The 22,038-nt window shown below is 36.3% G+C and overlaps 1 protein-coding gene across 1 annotated transcript in view; it reads right to left on the bottom strand.

Moving 5' to 3' along the window:
- cux2b (cut-like homeobox 2b) overlaps positions 1-22,038 on the bottom strand; it is a 171,314-nt gene that overhangs the window by 35,647 nt on the left and 113,629 nt on the right. Inside the window, exon 4 of the mRNA XM_067393496.1 lies at positions 7,750-7,828. Coding sequence (XP_067249597.1) covers positions 7,750-7,828 — 79 coding nt within the window. The remainder of the gene's footprint in view (positions 1-7,749; positions 7,829-22,038) is intronic.

Here is a 22,038-nt window from a genome sequence, read left to right as displayed (position 1 = left end):
CCGTACAAAAGCAGATGCTGATCACACACACACCGTCAGGCTCCAAAAATAAAAGAAGTTAATATGATTCATGCATTACATTCCAAGTCATATGCCAACTTTGTGTGAATAACAGAACCAAATTTAGCTTTACTTCACTGTTTCGCAGAATCATGTATATCCATTCAAAATAGGCACAAAAACACCAAGTTTGACAGCAAATACAACACATCGCTGTCATTTTATTTTTGATACTCAAATCTTTTATATATTGATTTTATTGTTTTACCTTTGACACAGACACATTCTCAATTATAAAATATGAAAATACATCATAAAACATTATATTTTTAAGTACAACTATAATAATCAAATAAACAATTTAAACTAATTTGGGTCTGTTCGTCACACAAACCATTAAATGACTTGGAATATAGTGCAAGATTCTTATTAACTACTTTTCTAACAATTTAATGTTGTTTTTGACCTGAAAGTAGCCTGAAAATACTGTAAAATGAAAGAAAAAGCCAGAATTTAAGCTGTTATTCACTGATTCGCAGCTCTCAAATTTCAGATTTTCATTCAAAATGGGACATAATCCACATCAGCCATATTAAAACCAAATGATTTGGAGATATCAGTGAACGATGACTTAAATTTGTGTCTGTTCCTCGCGCAAAGCATCAAATTACTTCAGAAAACTTGGAATATAGCACAAGAGTACTTTTAAAACACTGTAAAGGTGCTTTTTTTGTCCTTTTTGGAGCCTGAAAGTACTGTATACTAAAAGAGGATGGTTACAATCAAACAGTTTTTGAACACTGTGTGAAATCAGCCAGGCTTTCAGGTTTGAAGGTGAGTAAAAACATTTTTGACTAGTTCCATACTCAGTGTAACCTGCTGAACTCTGCCGCAGTACTGCTGGTCACCACTAGCCAGCGCCGTAGCACTAGCATTCATTAGAGCAAGCGGCAGGTTGACAGGGTCTTTCATGACAAAGGCGTCTTCAGAGCAACGGCTAAAGTTCGGTCCTCTCAAATGGAGCTCGTTTTGGTCTACACGCAGCGATTTCCTGAAGATCCAGAGCTCTCGGCTGACATAAAAAGAGCAAGACACTGCCTCAGGGGTACTGATGGAGGGAGAGGAGCAGAGGGGGGCACAGGGGGATTATGGGTACAAAAACACAGGCAGAGGTAGAGCGAGCACCCGCGGCGCCTGTCTTACGGCTACGCCCCTGGCAACAGCCCTCTCCAGGTGAGACGGCTACAGAGAGACGCCTTTGAGTGACAGGCTGTCTCGCAGTACATGCAGGCGCAGGAAAGACGCTCCTCTGGAGGGACTAACTTCGACTTTACATGCTTTTTCCTCCAGTAAGCGGATGCAGAAATGGAAAGCATCCATATGACCGCGGGGCATGAATATGACGGCGCTAAAAACACATAACCGAGAGGTGTGTTATTTACGGCGAAGGCTCTGATGATTCTTCTCGCAGCGACTGCAGGGCAAGGGATACGGATGGGGAACGTGTAGCAGATGGCCTGTTAACAACATCAGGTGAGCCGCGAGCCTCCCAGAAGAGCTACCTGAGAACGGAGAGGTGCTCCGAGTCGTACGCTTTTAGAAACCAGACAACAGACCTTCCCTTAAGAGCAGTGCGGTGCAAAATGCAAGAGCTGCGAGATCAGAGAAAGTTGCCAATTGTGGAAAAAGACAAAGAAATAAAATGTTTAACTTGGTTATGAAAAAAAAAAAAAAAAAAAAAATGTTATTTTGGTGAACACACACACACACACACACACACACACACACACACACACACACACACACACACACACACACACACAACACTACACTGTATATGTCTCCCAGGAACATACGATTCTTCAACTGCAAGTGCTTTTATGTCCTGAAGGTTGATTTTTATTAACACTAACAGAAATAAATAACCAATTTTATCTTATGAATTCCACGATCATTTTATATGTAATACTGACATGTCCTTTATTTTCTGATTTTCTTGTTTTACCTTTGTCCCAGATATATGTGAATATTTATAAAAAAGTATTTGGAAAAACATTTTCAATTTTTATTTTGTGAAAAATATTATTTATTGTTTTATGAGAAGTAGACAAAAATATGTTATTTTGGTGAACACACACATAAAGATACATATACATATACGCATCAACCTTCAGGGCAAAAAAGTGCTTGAAGTTGATGAAACACCTGCATATGAACCATATATATATATATATATATATATATATATATATATATATATATATATATATATATATATATATATATATATATATTATATTATATATAATATATATATATATATATATATATATATATATATATATATATATATATATATATATATGCAGGTGTTTCATCAACTTCAAGCACTTTTTTGCCCTGAAGGTTGATTTTTATAAACACAAACAGAAAAAATTAACTAGTTTTGTAATATGATTGCCACTATCAATTTATTTTTTGGTACTTAAATGTCTTTTATATATTGATTTTTTACTTTTATCTTTGTCCAAGATATATTCTCAATCTTAAAATGTGAAAATCCAGCATACAAACATACTTTTTATTACAACTATAATCAAATAATGAAATAAACTATTAAATTATTTACAGAAAATATTTGTAATTTTTTTTTTTCACATAATAAAACCTGAAAAAGTTTTTTTTACACAAAATTGTCATTTTCACCACAACCAACAAAAATGCATTTCTTCTTTTATGTCACACACGGTTAGTAGACAAATGAAATAAACTAGTGAAAGTGCAAGTTTATTTTCTAAACGTCCACAGGGCCAAAAGCGTCCATAGCTGAAGAAACACTCACATCTGTTTTACAATTGTTTTTCATAATTATACACAGCTGAACAATCAGGGATTCAATAATTGCTGACGAAACAGTAAAAGAGAGCAAAACATAAGAAAGTGGAAACGAGGAGCCATCATCATGCTGGCGGATTTCTGTTGATATCAGCCACACAGACAAAAAGAGAGACACACAGAGCGATTAGCATGTAGACCGTAAAGGACGCATCAGCATTTTCCCTTCGCCTCCTCCTGGAGTGAAACGACAAACTCAACTCTTTGTAGATAAACAGATGAGCAGCATGTTTTTTGTTAACTTTATCAATACCTTACAAGCGGCGAATTAAATCAGCGATCGCAGGACTTTAACGCTTTAAAAGAAAGTCACTGAAGACTAAACACAGGCAGAGCAGCGGTCAGGTCGGCGTTATGCGTTTATCTGAAGAGAACGTCACGGAGAGAATCGTAATACAGTATCTCTGGTGAATAAATACTACAGGTACAGTAACTGAAGCCGCCTATTGAATCATGATGGGCATTATCACACCACACAGGTTTGAGTTGCTAAAGCAGAACCTGATTTAATCCATCAGGATGGAAATATGCTCGGCTGTGATATTATTACTGGTACTTTACAGTCCAATCCTAACCCTACATATTAAACTTTAGCACATGCTTCATCCCGCACAGATTGTGGCATGAATGATGCCTAAATAATCAGGCTTACTTTTCTAAGAGAATAAACATATCGTTAGCCTCAAAGCATAATTGCCCAAAATAATTTGGCCAAAAAATGACTTAGGCAATTACGCAATGAGGCTAACGATATGATTTATAATAAAACTGTTAAAAAAAAACAAAAAAACACCCAGAACATCCAAGAAATCCACAGGCAAGATCACGCATTTCTGGTAGAAACTGTACAAATCTGTGCTTACATCTAAATACAATACATCGGTCCATGGCTTGACATTAAAGTTTTTGCTCCACCAGCCACTGTGGCTAGAGGTTTTCCAAAGTTACAAGCCACTCAGCATTTTCACTGGCCACAATTTCGGCATTTATACCATGGGGAAAAATGGCCATATAGACATTTTTATTATTTCATAATTTGGCAGCAGGTGTATTAGGCTGCTGTCACTTTAAGACCTGATGCACGGATCCATTATACTGTTACACGTTTAATTTCACTTAAAACGACCGACATTTTGACATTATTTCGTGTGTATTTGACTGTTTAAGCGCAATAGTCAGTGAAAAAGAACTCGATTTAGTACTGAGAGGCGGCTTTATGTGCACACTTTGAGTGTGAGCACAAAATCTATGAGAATGAGTAAAATTATGTGCAATACGACCAATCCCACGATGGAATTCAAGCTCTGTAACACCAACATTCATTGGGAGCAAATTAAACGAGTGAGTGGAGGCGGGTTTGTGTGTCGACTTGCTTTCGGAAACGCAGCTGGTATTGTATATCTATTCTGCAAAAAAATGAGTATTGGAAGCGTTTCAGATATTTCAGTATCGGTAAGTGACTGCGTTACACATTTGATGGGTTGGCGGGTGTTAATGTCAAGCCCTGATTATATCGCCCAGCCCTAAAACTTGTTCTTATCTGTTTAGACTGGTTCAAGGTTTAGTGGTTGCATGTAAACCCTTAAAACAGTTTTTTATAATTGTTGATTTGTAGTACTTTTCTGTACAAGTAAAGACAGAGTGTGTTTATGCTCTGATTATGAACACAAAACATTAACATGTTGGATCAAAAAGAATCCACAAGCATGTTGGTGTTTGTGGAACCTGAGCTAGTTTACTGTCCTTTATGGCACCTGGAATGGTTCATTCCCTGGGATGGCAGGGGGGGTGACCTTGCTCAAAGCCAGAGGAAGGAACAGATTAATAGGTTGCTGTAGACAACAGGCTCGCCCTCACAGATGGCAAGATCCATCAGGGGTCGATACAGATGAAACGTAGCTCTCGTCGTCAGGACGATTCGCAGGGAGGTCAAGCGCTGGGTTACGCTCGCGTCACAGGAGACCAATGACATCTGATGGCCACGGCTTTGGGGGGAAACTTTGGCCATGTTTAGCCACCATCATCTTTTGTAGCATGCTAATCTGAACGTGTCTTTGTGCAAAATGAACCAGCCAAAAGAAACAGAAGAGACCCACTGAATAACTCCATTTGACCTCGTTAGATAAATCAAAGGTGACTGTTTTCAAACGCTCTACATAGGCAGCAACTCCAAACAGCACTGCTTGCACAAAACACACTTAATTGCACATATAGCAAAGATAATGCTGCAATACTTGGCAACACTTTAGAAGATGTATGTCTAAACCAAAAAACAGGGTTCAATTCTCACTATTATCTTTTGGCTGTTTATTAGTACTTATAAAGCACATATTAAAGGGTTAGTTCACCCAAAAATGAAAATTCTGTCATTAATGACTCGCCCTCATGTCGTTCCAAACCCATAAGACCTCCGTTCATCTTCAGAACACAGTTTAAGATACTTTAGATTTAGTCCGAGAGCTTTCTGTCCCTCCATTGAAAATGTGTGTACGGTAGACTGTCCATGTCCAGAAAGGTAATAAAAATATCATCAAAGTAGTCCATGTGACATCAGTAGGTTAGTTAGAATTTGTTGAAGCATTGAAAATTTTTAGACCAAAATGTATTTTCAATGCTTCAAAACCTTCCAACTAACCTACTGATGTCACATGGACTACTTTGATGATATTTTTATTACCTTTCTGGACATGGACAGTCTACCGTACACACATTTTCAATGGAGGGACAGAAAGCTCTCGGACTAAATCTAAAATATCTTAAACTGTGTTCTGAAGATGAACGGAGGTCTTACGGGTTTGGAACGACATGAGGGTGAGTCATTAAAGACATCATTTTCATTTTTGGGTGAACTAACCCTTAAATGCCTTATTCTACATGACCATATTCTACATCCCATAATACTACCCAATACCTAAACTTAACAACTACTTTAATAACTATTAACAAGCAGTAATTAGGAGTTTATTGAGGCAAAATACATAGTCAATAGTTAGTTAATAATACTCTTTTGGTGTAAGTCGACTTGCTTAGGCCGTCTGCCGGAAGCTAGTTATTTTAGTTTATAAAGATTCAAATGTGGATATTTTTCTTACAAAAACCCATCGCTTCACTTCAGAAGGCCTTTATTAACCCCCTGGAGTCATATGGATTACTTTTATGATGGATGGATGGATGCACTATTTTTGGGCTTCAAAATCATGAGTGCCATTCACCACCATTAAAGTATATTAAAAAAATGTAAATGTTACTTGGAAGAATATTTTTTTTTAATATATCTATGATTGTGTTTGTCTGAAAGAAGATAGTCATATACACCTAGGATGGCTTGAGGGTGAGTAAATCATTATTTTTTATTTTTGGGTGAACTAACCTTTAAAAGCATCATAGCAGAGCATTAAAGTCTGTGCAACCCCTCTATTATCCACCATCTTGGATTTATTAACTGAGTCAGTCGCAGTGCATTCTGGGATTGTCTTCTCTGTGAAGGATAAAATTCAGCTAAAGTAAGGCAGCATAGTTAAGTTGCCTACCTTTTAAATCAACTGTCTCAACAGAAGTGAACATGTGAGGCCTGAAAATGCTGTCTAGGTAGGCAGCTCCCTAGGTTTGGGAACAGAGCTTATCTCTCCAGCAGAAGCTTCCATTACCCAGTCAATGAATGTGTAAACAGTGGCATCAAGCTTCCTGTGATCTCTGATAGGACGGTCTAGCGTCAGGCCCCTGTCCTCTTTCTCCTGTCTCTATTTGTCTTGTTTCTCTCTTATCGTCTCTCCTCTGCTCCACACTCCTCATCAATCCCACATTTCACATCCAACTGAGCTCTGATTGGCCCACTGCAGTCATCAGAACCTGAGACCATATGGACCCGCCTGACCCCAAACAACTCCAACAAGCACATTAAAAAGGACACTTTCTACACTTTCGTAAACACTTATTTTGCTCAACAAAAAGTCATAATTTAGTTTTACATGATCATTTTCTAATCAGACTGTATCTTTAAGAAGTCCATATCAAAATGACCTCATCAGAGTTACTGAATAGGTGTTTATATGTAAATGTGGACAGTCATATGTTAATGAGCTCATGGAAATTACTTTAATACAGTGGACTAAGAGACAAAATCAGTGTTGTTATTGTTAACTAAAGCTAAAACTATTAAAAATCACTTTTGTTAATTGAAGTAAAGCTGAAATAAGAGGAAATATAAAAATTAGATGAAAAAAGATAAAGGTTACAGATAAAAGATAAATATTAGAAATGTTGCCTAAGATGTCCATATCAAAAAATATTAAAGTTCCATATTAAAAATATTGTTGGTTAATTGAAATAAAATATAAATATTTTGACTAATTGAAATAAAATAAGTTTAAGCTAATTAGAAGTATTAAAAAACAAAAAGGACAAAAGCACGTAATAAAATTTAAAATTGAAACTGAAAATATAAAAATAAAATCTAATCCAAAATATTAATAAATACTATATCTGTATATAAATAATACTAAAATAACACTGGACTAAATAGTGAAGAGATATTTATGTATAAAGAAGATGATTGTAGCATGATTTCTGAGTCATTTTGCAGGATAGTTTTATGTTGTGAGATTAGGGTCTACATCAAACTCTTATACTTCATAAGAGGAAGAAAAATCCAGTTTTACATGATATATGACCTTTTTAACAGGTTTTTAATTGCCAAAAAAATCAAATGAATAATCTCAAGTTGTTCTTATAGTGGTGTTCCTTTGAGTCATGTGGAATCGAACTGTGAATGTATGGCCTTGTTTCTGCAGGTTTGTGTGTGTGTGTGTGTGTGTGTGTGTGTGTGTGTGTGTGTGAAGCAGGTGAGCAGCTCACCTGGGGCCTCGATCAGCTGTTTATATATTCCCAGGAACGCAGACTCCGCCTCCTTACTGCGCTGGCTCAATGCAACCACCTGCAGCAGAGAGATGAGGTCATCAATCTAGGACACACTTAAGGGCCATGCAACACATAATAAAACATTACAATCAATAATTCTGCTCCATATGTTGATACCGCAGAGCTACAAATGAACAGAGCAAAGTTTATTCCAGTACTTAAGCGGAGAAAAACATTAGCACGATCACTCTCGAGGAAAACTATGTCTAATAAACTCACCAATGCAACAAAGCATCCGATACTCCGACAAATATACGAGATACTCAACACAGCGGCTTCACACTCATCACAACATTCACTAAGGGAACGTTTGGAGTTATTTCTGCAGTATGTCTACAGTGCATTATGGATGGCTTATTACGTTTGGCAAAATGTGCAAAACACAACAAGGCACACCACACAGAACACTGTATCCCACAATGCAATGCACTTGACTTCCACTTAAAATAAATAATATCAACTGTGATTTTTTCAGACTTATTTAATTCAACTGCCAAAAGTTAAAATATATATTACCTAAAATTGGACTTAAAATTGGACTGCAAAATTAAAACAGCTAAATAAGTCCAGTGTAATTGCAAATAATTCCAATGTAAAAATGGTCCTGACACAAAACTTTAGCATACTACTGTTCAAAACATGTAGCTTTGTATACTGCATATTGTTTCACAAACATTTTTAGCATGCCATATACTATGGAAGCTTGTTTCTGCAACTTTTTATCTCACAATTCTGACTTCTTTTCTCAGAATTGCGAGATATAAACTCACAATCGCGAGAAATAAAGTCAGGATTGCGAGATATAAACTCGAAATTCTGACTTTTTTCTCGCAATTGCAAGACAAACTCGAAATTATGACTTGTTTCTCACAATTCTGACATTATAACTCGCAATTGTGAGTTTATATCTCGGAATTCCGAGTTATAATGTCAGAATTGTGAGACAAACTCAATTGCGAGATATAAACTCAGAATTCTGACTTTTTTCCTCACAATTGAGAGATTTAAACTACGCAATTCTAACTTCTTTTCTGAGAATTGCAAGATATAAACTCACAATTGCGAGAAATAAAGTCAGGATTGTGAGATATAAACTTGAAATTCTGACTTTTTTCTCGCAATTGCAAGACAAACTCGAAATTCTGACTTGTTTCTCACAATTTTGACATTATAACTCACAATTGTGAGTTTATATCTCACAATTCTGAGATATATACTCACAATTGCAAGAAATAAAGTCAGAATTGTGAGACAAACTCAACTGCAAGATATAAACTCAGAATTATGACTTTTTTCCTCGCAATTGCGAGATATAAACTACACAATTCTAACTTCTTTTCTCAGAATTGAGAGAGATAAACTCTCAATGGCGAGTTATAAAGTCCAATTTAAAGTCAAGTTTATTTATATCTCACAATTCTGACTTTATAACACCCAATTGCGACTTTATATCATACAATTTTGACTTTATAACTCGCAAATGTGTTTTATATGTTTTATATCACGCAATTCTGATAAAAAAAGTCACAATTATACCTTTTTTATTTTTTTATTCAGTGGTGGAAACAAGCTTCCATAATATACAATATGCATTAATATTCAAAATGTTTTTTAGAACATCTCTTCTTCTCACCAAGGCTGCATTTATTTTAATCAAATACAGTAAAAAAAAATGTGAAAAATGTACACTTTAAAATAGCTGTTTTGTATTTAAATATATATTAAACTGTAATTTATTCCTGTGGTCAAAGCTGAATTTTCAGCATCATTACTCCAGTCTTCAGTGTCACATGATCCTTCAGAAATCATTCTAATATGCCGATTTATTGCTTAAGAAACACGCTCTAGTACACTATTATTCCATTCTGAACACTATAGTGCTAAATATGTGAAGTCTGCATGTGTCTGTGTGAGACAGAAATGAAGAGTAAAGTGCTGCTGAGGGCTCTGGGTCTGTGCTGGACTACTGTGCACAATGAAGCCAGGTCAGATTCAACCAGAACCTCGACTAACCCGACCCGTCACCCCGCTATTCTCCTCTCCACAGGTGACTCAAACCAATTACGGATTCATTAAGAAAGAGCAGGAGCAGAATGGGCCGCCACCTGGCCCCATAGAGAGGGCACCTGTGCCTGTGGATATGTAGGTTAGAGCTCCAAAGACCACACAGAAAACCTCCAAAGCAACAGCGTTCCACTCCAGCCGCTCAAACTCGAGCCATCGTTGAGATTCTAGTGCACACTGGAGGGGAAGTTACTGCTCAAATCGGCCGGCCAGGCCCCTGATGGGACGCTCGCTGCCCATGTGAAATATGAGCAGACAGGCCTGCGGGTGAAGAGGGTTTGATGCCAGTTGTGACGGGAGAAGAGAGACTCACAGTGACTGTGACCGAAATCAAACACAAAGTCCTTTATTTTCAAATCAAATCATTATTGTTTGACTCAAAGGATGTTTTATATTTAAGAAAATCAAATTGTGTTGAGTGAAAATAAATCAATGGCTGGATTACTGTGAAGTATACATGAGTGAAAAGTGTCAAGAACAGATCTGGGTCATATTACAGCCCCCCAAAAAAAGAAAATAATTGTGATTTGCTAATTGTGAGTTCACTTCAGAATGAAAATGTCCTGATAATCTACTCACCCCCATGTCATTCATGATGTTCATGTTCTTTCTTTCTTCAGTCGAAAAAAAATTAAGAAATTATGATTTTTCTCCATATAGTGGACTTCACTGGAGATCAACAGGTTGAAGGTCCAAATTGCAGTTTCAGTGTGCCTCGCATTACATAATCACGTTGGAAAGGTCAAGCGTGACGTAGGCAGAAGTACCACAGTAGGGCGAAAAACTCCAAACTTCAAAATCGTCCGACATCTTTCCAACATGATTAAGTAATACGTGGCGCATCGCAGAGCAGTGCAAGATGAGCATTTGTGGTTAAAAAGTATATAATTTTTTTTTTTTTTTTTAGAAAATGACCAATTGTTTCAGTATTCCTTATTCCTCACCTGGGATCGTGTAGAGCTCTTTGAAGCTGCACTGAAACTGACATTTGAAACAACCCTGAAACAACCCATTGATCCCCATTGAAGTCCACTATTAGGAGAAAAACCCTGGAATGTTTTCCTCAGAAACTTTAATTTCTTTTCGACTGAAGAAAGAAAGACATAAACATCTTAGATGACATGGGGGTGAGAAAATTATCAGGAAATTTTAATTCTGAACTGAACTAATCCTTTAAAGAAGAAATTTTTGTCTTTTTGTCAATTTACATTGAAACAGTTTCCACTCAGAAATTTCTAGTAATTTCACAAATAATTACAAAGAAATGGCAAGTAACACACTGACACCTGAAATTTTGAAGTATAGACTGAAATAGTATTTTCTTGTTAAAACATACTCTAATAATCTCTGATTTATTTACAACTTCAAAAATATTTTTCCTACTATGGAAGTCAATGGGTGCCATCAACTGTCTGGTTACTAACATTGTTTAAAATATCTTCTTTTGTGTTCAACAGAAGAAAGAAACTCATACAGGTTTGAAACAACATGAGGGTGAGTAAATAATGACAACATTTTCCTTTTTGGGTGAAATATCCCTTTAATTCAGTAGCATTAATTTATAGGATTGTGGGGAAGTACTTTCTTTGAAAACAGTAGGTAGTATGGTATTCTGAAGCTGCTCAATAAGCATCATGTCATCTGAAGCGGCGAGTCTGCCGTACGTTCAGCCCTCTTCTGTCGCTGCCTCATGGAGTTCATGCAGAATAGAGCAGCACTACAGGAATCGATACTGATACAATAGTCTCCCGCTCTCGCTCTCTAAAAGCAATTGTGTTTCTCTCTCTTTTTCTTTTTTTCCTCTCTCTCCTTTTGCCAAGACATGGCATTCAGTTGCTCCATCAGCACTGGAGCTCTCACATATGAAGAACACAAGCCAGTGAACACAAGAAAAGAGAGTGTGTGAAGATGTTAAACAAGTCAGAGCATCTGCTGATCTGATTGGTTTAATTAATGGTGCTTCTCAACAGCACTTACAAAACCTATTTAGATCTACTCTTGACTCAGCTTTAAAGCTGAAGTCTGTCATTTCAGAACCACTAGAGTCACAAGACAACTGCAAATATAAGACCTAAACACTCCCCCTATCTGCCATTGGTCAGACAAACATATAGTCCCGCCCCAAACTCATGCCATTGGCTGAGTCAGAACTTGACATGTTGCGCAGCTCAAAACAAACAGATCAATGACAATTTAACTTCCTGAAGAGTGAACTACTAATGACCTACAGGAACATTAAAAAGTAATTTATTATCCAAAAAAGACACTTTACTTAGTATCTGGTACTTCTTTCAATGTTCAGAATCTTATTGGAGACTAAAATACACGTTGTTTGGTTTTTTCTTTCTTACAGCATCGGGACTGAAAACATGAATGAATTGCACACAGACTGTCTCACATATGGCCGGATAATCACGCACAGATAAATCCCTGTAATTCTGCAAGAGACAACAAAGATTTCCTTATGAATTTACACAAGATGAAGAGCCATTCCAGCCTCCATTTTTCAAGGGTATAATGACTTATTAGACAAAAGCACCATCACTATGACAATCATCATCATCATCCTCCTCACATGTTAACATTGGAACATTTTTATATATCTCTCAGAGCTCTTCATCATCTCCTAAAGTGAGAACACACCATTAACTCGTCAACTCCAGCGCCTAGACATCAATTACACACACACACACAGAGGTTTTAATATGCACAGGATGCCTCCACGTCACTGAACCAGCATCAGTCTCTCCTGAGACAATCTCAAATCCAGACAACATATGACAGCACTGTTTTATGCTGCATAAAATCATACTGAATATTAATTTAGATTGATAACTGAGAAATTTTAAAAGGCCCATTAAGAAATCACATTTACCTTAATCTTTTGAAATATAATTTTGATGTACTAAAACATTCTGTAACAATTAGAATATAAAACTTTCTCCTTTTTGTGAGTATTTGTTGAAAATTAACTACAAAAAATGTATTATGATTTTCTTTTCTTTTTTTTTTTTTTATTTATGTATGGAAGCTTGTTTCCACCATGAAATAAAAAATAAAAAAGGGAATTGCAACTTTGTATCTCACAATTCTGAATTTTTTTCTCAAAATATTGCAAGTTATAAAGTCAGAATTGTGAGATATATACTCATAATGGCATGTTATAATGTCCAATTGTGAGAAAAAAAAGTTTTTTTCTTTATAAGACACAATTGTCAATTTATAAAAAAAGTCAGAATTGCATGATAAAAACTCGCAATCACGAGAAAAAAAGTCAGAATTATGAGATATAAAGTCGCAATGACCTTTTTATTTTATATATATATATATATATATATTTTTTTTTTTTTTTTTACCAATAAACTTTGATCAAAAGTTATAGTAAAATATTATTTAATTGTAAATGCAAATAAATGCAAATACAATGGAAATTACATTTATTGTATTAGGAAAATACAGAAAAATTACATTTCTCCTGTATATAAACTACCGTTCAAAAGATTGAGTCTTTTTAATGTTTTAGAAAGAAGAAAGAAGTCTCTTCTGCTCACCAAGGCTGCATTTATTTGATCAAAAATACTATGAAATATTGTGAAATATTATTACAGTTTAAAATAACTGTTTTCTATGTGAATATATTATAAAATGTAATTTATTTCTGTGATCAAAGCTGAATTTTCAGCATCGTTACTCCAGTCTTCAGTTTCACATGATCCTTCAGAAATCATTCTAATAGGATTTTCTGCTGAAGAAACATTTCTTATAATTATCAATATTGTGCTGCTTAATATTTTTGTGGAAACTGTGATACATTTTTGTTTAGGATTCTTTTATTAATGGAAAGTTTAAAAGAACAGCATTTTTACAAATAGAAATCTTTCGTAACATTATAAATGTCTATACACAGTATATACACAGTGGGACATTGCTATTAAACTAGTGAAAGTGTGTTTTAAGAAAGTTCAAAAGGCCAGAAGTAAACCAGCCGTGTCTAACATGCACAAGCCCTTTAAAAATACTTTGAAAAGTTTACAGTAATTTCTTCTCCTAGTTTGTAAAAGCAGACACTCAGCACTGCACGTCTTCTAGTACTTTATAATTACAGCTTCAAAGCGCAGAGAACTTAAGGATACTTCTTAGTCCCGAAACTTAAAGCAGCGATCTGCCAAATTTCAAAGGTATAATTTAGTTTTTACATTAAACACACTCCAGCATTCACTGACTAATTTCTCATTTGCACAAACGAAGAAAAAAAATCAAATGCTTGACTGCCAAAAGCATCTGTGGTTGGATCCCATAATTAATTTGAAAACAGAAACTATGCTTAATTTTCAGAATCTGTGAATGTGTTTTCACACACGAGCAACTTGTGTGTGCGGGTCAAGATGATCACAAAGAAATCAAGAAAAGTCAGTGTACAACAATGAAAATGTGACAAAAAGAGAGCGTGAGCAAGAAATGAAGGCAGAGAGACTCCAATAAAGACTAGCAATTAGCAATTATACACTCATCAATTACAATTATCACAACTGGTGATTATGCAATTAGCAGTGAATCATCACGTTAAGCCATGATGGCGGAACATTTAGAATGTGCTACGAAAAGAGTTTGGGTTCAAGAGGACAAAGAGTCAGATTGAGTGACTGAGTGACTTTATTAAAAACTACTACACTGCAAAAATTATTTTCATGATTTGTTATCACAACATTTTTTCTTTTGTCAAATCAACTTAGATAATTAATGTGGTTCAGATAACATCATTTTTGGAGTTTCTGTTGATTAAACCAATCGCCTTCATTGTATTAACTTAAATTTTTAATTTCAATGAACTCAAAATTTTAAGGCAACCAGGTAATTTGCCGTAATTTATTGCGTTGTTCTAAACCTGTATACTGTTATTTTTGTGTTTTTTGTGAAACATAAAAGAAAACGTTTAGAAGAATCATACTGGTTGCCATTAAAAGACGTAAAAGGACCATAAAAGTATCACAAAAAGTCTATCACGATATTTCAAGTCTTCTGAAATCATATGACAGCTTTTTGTGAGGAACAGACCAAAAATGTAATTTTAAATTTAACTATTCCTTTAAATTCAGATGCATATACAATTATTTACACTTATGTAGATTTTTTTTTTTCCTCTCTGAAATCCACATATTATGTTTCTTGCACCAAAATCAGTTTATCATGACTATTTTCCAGCCTCTCTGTAACCATTAGAAATAAACAGGCTGTTTTTGCTACTCTCCCTTTAAGACTTCTATATGCAATAATGAACGAGCCATCTTTACAGTTTAGTTTCAAATAAATGTTTTGTGCGAGCAGGAGAGGGAATGAATGTTAGTGTGTGTCTAAATATAGCACATCAAACTCTCATCTGCATCAAAAGAGTATGAAAAAAAAAAAAAAATTGTCCAAGATATGAACATTTAAACTCTTGCTACACAATTGAAACACACAAGTGTGTCCGTGGCGTTCTCTGGCACGCGAGACTCCACCGTCAGGTTGTGTTCCTGTAGTGACAGTTCAGAGCAGCTCTATTATGTGTTCACTTTAATAACAACCGCTGGATACACCACCATCACCACACACAAACACACACACATGCGCGCGCGCACTCAACCACAAACAGCACATAGAGAGGAGGCTGTTTAATAACAAAGCACAAAAGGAACAATCCACTGTTACATTACAATGACATTTACATGAACATTCTCATCAGAGCGACTTAGAGACGCTGTCAGCTTTATTTCTCAAGAACATCCAGTTTCATAGGTGTTTGAAATACTATAGGTATTTTCCCAGAACTCAAAAATTACATCTAAATATATACAGGAGACCGGACTATTTGTTACACATTTTTCCATTGAATATTTCTTATAGCTAGTTTATTTTCTAAAGTGAATTTCTGTATTACCTTAATGTCTCAATGCCATCATTATTGGCCAGAAAAAAAAAAAAAAAAGTCTACTAAAGTGATGTTCACCTATAGCGGGGGATGTTGTCACATTATATGGGATACATTTTCACAGAGGAACCTGCGAATAAACAACTTATTAAAGAAAACAAAAAAACAAAAAAATATAAAAAAAAAATTCTTGAAGCAGAGAAATATGTTAATGTTTAATAATTGTGAATAATATTTCTATTCATTATTATTAATTGTATAAATATACATACATATATATATATATATATATATATATATATATATATATATATATATATATATATATATATACATACATATATATATATATCGTTTTTATGACTATACAGTGCACAGCATAAATGAGTACAACCCCTCTGAAGCTTCTGAAAGTCAGCAACTACTCAATTACTTAGAAGACATGTTAGGGTTCTTTAGAGATATAATGTTCCAGCAAGTCTGCTTAATCAATTACCAAAGTATCATGTCAAAATTATTCAGGAAAATTCAGGATTTTCTTATCAAGGTGATAAAATGCTGTTTAGCAAAAATTAGTATACCTTCCTAAAAGTTACTAAATAAAACAACAACAACAAAAAAATTCTGGTGTAAGTTTAAGGCAATGTTTGATCAACAGGTAAGTATGTTGAACCAAATTTAAAGAGAAGTAATTTCTTGACAATTAAAAGTGTTATATAGCCCACTGAATCATTCTCAGACTTAATGCTGACAACAATGGAAGCACTTGGGAGAGCTTTCATTTAGTGATGAGGGATTTTTTGCTAGACAAAGAGCAGGAGAAATACCAAGCGAGTGTCTCAGAGCCAGCAAAAGCTATGAAAGGAGTGACTCTTTATCTCACAGAGTAAGATGCAGCCTGCAGAAATGACATGGATGGTTGTTGTTCTCACTGGAACTACCTACTGTAGCCAAAGCACAATAAAGACAGTTAGCCATTTCCAAAGCCCATATTTACAAAATATAGATTCTGGGAATCAATCATTTTGGATCTAACAGCATCCAAAATGTTCTGGTGTTGCTAGAGGAGGAGTACAGTGAGAAGTGCCTGGTTCCCACAGTAAAGTTCAGTGGTAGTAAAGGGATGTATGAGTGCTGAAGATGTAAGGGAGTTGTGCTTTATCAATGCTGTCATGAATTCCCACCACTGTGTAACTTAATACACAAACTTGACACAGAAGATGTTACTCTTTCCTTGTTTCCTGCATTGTTGGGCATTTTTTCAACATGACAATGAGGATATGCATTCTCCCAAGGTGAAAAACCTTCTGTGGACGTGTATTGCACTCAATCTTAACACTCTAGAGCGCCTGCGGGGGATTCTGTAGAGACGAGTTGAGCTACACTCCCCATTAAAGATCAGGGCATTTAAGGAGCTCATCATCCAGGAGTTCAACAGGACAGATGTGACAATTTGTCATGAACTTGTACACTGCGTGCCAAGAAGGGTCAGAGCAGTATGTTCAAAATTATGGAGGGCATACTAAGCACTAGAATATTATACTTTTGTTGAATTAAATCTAGGGTGTACTCATTTCTGCAAAAAATTAATCAAAATTGGCTAATTTTCTTATTTTATGGCAATTAATGACATATTTCTCAGTTTTTATTATGTATATGTGTAATACATTTTAGTTTTGCCATCTTTCCATGAATTGTATAAGTGATCATAAAGAAAATACATCTTTTGTATTTGTTCAGAGAGGGTGTACTGATACACACACACACACACACACACACTTATGGAAAATTCTCCAGTCTTCAGCAGCCATAACACAGGAAGTCAGTCAATGAACAAAAGTGATAATAGATCAGATACATTCTGACTATAAGAAGCACATGCGTAAGGCAAACTATGAGTTATCCAACGTCATAGTAAATCTGTCTGTACAATTTGAGATGGACCGTGTGAAAAAGCAGCTGCTCTCTCTGAGGCGCAGAGAGAAATGAGCAACCGAAGTCCTGACACATATCCAGTCCCCACGTCAATTCCAATCAGCAGCCTGTGTCACTCTCTCTCTCTCACACACACACACACACACACACACACACACACACACACACACACACACACACACACACACACACACACACACACACACACACACACACAGTCGAGAGTCACAGTACCAGCGCAGTGCTGGTGTAACACGCAGGGCTCGACAATAAGGACTGCCCAATGGCCCAGGGCCAGCTTGAAAGACGCTCAGGACAGTTGGTGGATTTGTGACCTGATTGGGCCAATGCTGCATTGTCACGAAAGTTTACTTTGCACGTATTTTTAAATCTTGCCAGTTTAAGCATTCAATAAAAAAACCTCTTGGATTTCATCAAAAATATCTTAATTTATGTTCAGAAGATGAACGAATGTCTTATGGGTTTGGAACGACTTGAGGCTGAATATTTAATGACAGAAATGTTATTTTTGGGTAAACTAACCCTTTAAACCATTTAAGAGCAAGAAGACATGAAAGAGAGCTCAAATTGGTTCACATTCAAAGCAAACACACAGAATGCCGCTTCTCTTTTGATTTCTCTTTTGCGTCTTCTTGCGCTTGAATGGGAAAAAACAAAAGTTAAAAAGAAAAAGCTGAATTATGGTAAACAGTTGTGAGAAAATCGAATGTCTCTCAGATCTGCGTCATGTGCGTCAGGTCTTAAAGTGACAGCAGCCTAATAAACTAGCTGCTGACTGTGTCAAAGCGGTGATGACATGAGAAATCAAATTTGCCTTGATCTTTTGACATATGAGAAGATCATTGTACGATTAAAACATTCCGCAAGTTTCAGAGCTTAAAACGTAGGGTGAATTCAGGGTGATTGGGACACAATCTGCCATTGAGATGACTTGGAAAATGTGTCCCAATCAACATGAATTCCGATACAGTCAGATACTGATCTCAGTTCAGTCAAATTCCCCACACATGGTCGAGAGAAGTCTGACTGTAAGGTTTTGAGATGGTGAGCCTCTTACAGATCTCAGTTCAGCTCTAAATCCAGACGAGTTTCACAGGAAGAGATGATAAACCCTGATCAAAGTCATCGAGACTCAACCCCTCTAACCTCTACAGCGCACCACAACACTAAACCACAGCTAACTACAGTAACTAACCCACATGCACGAGGAAGTGTGTGTCTGAAGACAGATGCAGACGTTATCTGAAATCTTTATTTTCAGCCTCTTTCAGCAGAACTGACTCTAAAGAGACTTCAGCATGAAGGAACTTCAGTCTGTACAAGAACATGCAGATAGAACAGCGAGAATGAGATCACATGGGTGAATTGAGAAAAATAAAATAAAATAATAGAGAAAGAATAATAGAGTGGTGGAAAGTTTACAGCGGGTCCAGAATACAGAATCTTTGTACAGAGGTTTAGATGTTCTCACACCCATTAAATCTCATTGGTACATCTCGGATCAAGCTAGAGAACATAATAATCAGGTTTAGTTCACATCAGTCCCAGCGCTGATGTCATGAAAACAGGCAGAGATGAACTCAATACTAAGCCATTGATGTTCATTTCACAATTTAACCTTGATGGTACATGCTGTAACTACTACCACAAAAGCATCAGTGCTTTTCTCTCCAATGACAGCCGTTCAAAAGAAGCTGTTTCTGACCAGAGATTATAAATGCCATCATTTATAATCCCTTTGGTTCTTCTGTTTATTATTTATAAATGATGGATGGATGGATACAAAAATGTTTAATTAATTTAAACAGAGATGCAGTTGTATTTCAGTTTTAAGAAAGAGAGACATTAAGAGAAATATGTCAAAGCTGCCGTCTGGAGCGCCTTCATCCTGGCCTGTGAGTGAACCGAGGGCCGGAAAATGACCCTCAGGAACCTCAAGAGTTATCACAGACGAGACTCAACATACACACCCCGAGCCATATGGAGCAATCTCTCCATGTATCACATTACACCCCTCATCCATTATGAGCACTTGGGTGCCAGTCAAGGTGAGCCAGCGCCGTGGAGAAGGAAAGAGCGGGTCTGGTCCGTGATGGATGGATCTGGCCCGCCGCGGCTCCTCTCCTCTCCCTCACGGAGCTGGTGACTTTCCAGCCAGGCAATTATCATTGCAGAAGGCGTAATAGCCTAATTAATTACTAGTGTCAACGCTGCCTTTGTTTCACTGTAACAGGACATCACGCCAACAGAGCAACCGCTCAAAGCAAAAAAAAACCTCTGATGAACGAGAGGCTTACGGACCACAGATGATGGTGAGGAGAAACACACACGCACACACACACACACACACACACACGGCCGGTACTGAGCTAAAATCAGAACCATAATCACCTGCTTTTAACCAACGCTAACATAACAAAACCAACCTAAATATTTCTGCATTTATTTATTTTGCATTTGTTTTGACAACTTGTCGCACCCCCATTCAGAACTGTATTGAGATGCCTTTTAAATTTCAAATAAGATAGATAGATAGATAGATAGATAGATAGATAGATAGATAGATAGATAGATAGATAGACCGACGGATAGACCGACGGATAGACCGACGGATAGACCGACGGATAGACCGACGGATAGACCGACGGATAGACCGACGGATGGACAGACAGACAGACAGACAGACAGACAGACAGACAGACAGACAGACAGATAGATAGATAGATAGATAGATAGATAGATAGATAGATAGATAGATAGATAGATAGATAGATAGATAGATAGATAGATAGATAGATAGATAGATAGATAGATAGATAGACGGACAGACAGATGGATAGACGGACAGATAGACAGACAGACAGACAGACAGACGATAGATAGATAGATAGATAGATAGATAGATAGATAGATAGATAGATAGATAGATAGATAGATAGATAGATAGATAGATAGATAGATAGATAGATAGATGGACAGACAGATGGATAGACGGACAGATAGACAAACAGACAGACAGACAGACAGACGATAGATGGACAGACAGACAGACAGACAGACAGACAGACAGACAGACAGACAGACAGACAGATAGATAGATAGATAGATAGATAGATAGATAGATAGATAGATAGATAGATAGATAGATAGATAGATAGATAGATAGATAGATAGATAGATAGATAGATAGATAGATAGATAGACGGACAGACAGATGGATAGACGGACAGATAGACAGACAGACAGACGATAGATAGATAGATAGATAGATAGATAGATAGATAGATAGATAGATAGATAGATAGATAGATAGATAGATAGATAGATAGATAGATAGATAGATAGATAGACAGACAGACAGATGTATAGACAGACAGACGGACAGACAGACAGACAGACACCGACAGATAGACAGACAGATAGATGGACGGATAGATAGACAGACAAACAGACAGATAGATGGATAGACAGACAGACAGACAGACGATAGATAGATAGATAGATAGATAGATAGATAGATAGATAGATAGATAGATAGATAGATAGATAGATAGATAGATAGATAGATAGATAGATAGATAGATAGATAGATAGATAGATAGATAGATGGACAGACAGATGGATAGACGGATGGACAGATAGACAAACAGACAGACAGACAGACGATAGATAGATAGATAGATAGATAGATAGATAGATAGATAGATAGATAGATAGATAGATGGACAGACAGATGGATAGACGGATGGATAGATGGACAGATAGACAAACAGACAGACAGACAGACAGATAGATAGATAGATAGATAGATAGATAGATAGATAGATAGATAGATAGATAGATAGATAGATAGATAGATAGATAGATAGATAGATAGATAGATAGATAGATAGATAGATAGATAGATAGATGGACAGACAGATGGATAGACGGACAGATAGACAAACAGACAGACAGACAGACAGACAGACAGACAGACAGACGATAGATAGATAGATAGATAGATAGATAGATAGATAGATAGATAGATAGATAGATAGATAGATAGATAGATAGATAGATAGATAGATAGATAGATAGATAGATAGATAGATAGATAGATAGATAGACAGACAGACAGACAGACAGACAGACAGATGTATAGACAGACAGACGGACAGACAGACAGACACCGACGGATAGACAGACGGATAGATGGACGGATAGATAGACAGACAAACAGACAGATAGATGGATAGACAGACAGACAGACAGACAGACAGACGATAGATAGATAGATAGATAGATAGACAGACAGA

The sequence above is a fragment of the Chanodichthys erythropterus genome, chromosome 9 (assembly GCF_024489055.1).
Source record: "Chanodichthys erythropterus isolate Z2021 chromosome 9, ASM2448905v1, whole genome shotgun sequence".
Taxonomy (NCBI): Eukaryota; Metazoa; Chordata; class Actinopteri; order Cypriniformes; family Xenocyprididae; genus Chanodichthys; species Chanodichthys erythropterus.
Note: the sequence above shows the minus strand (reverse complement) of the source record. Positions and strands in the feature narration are given on the sequence as shown.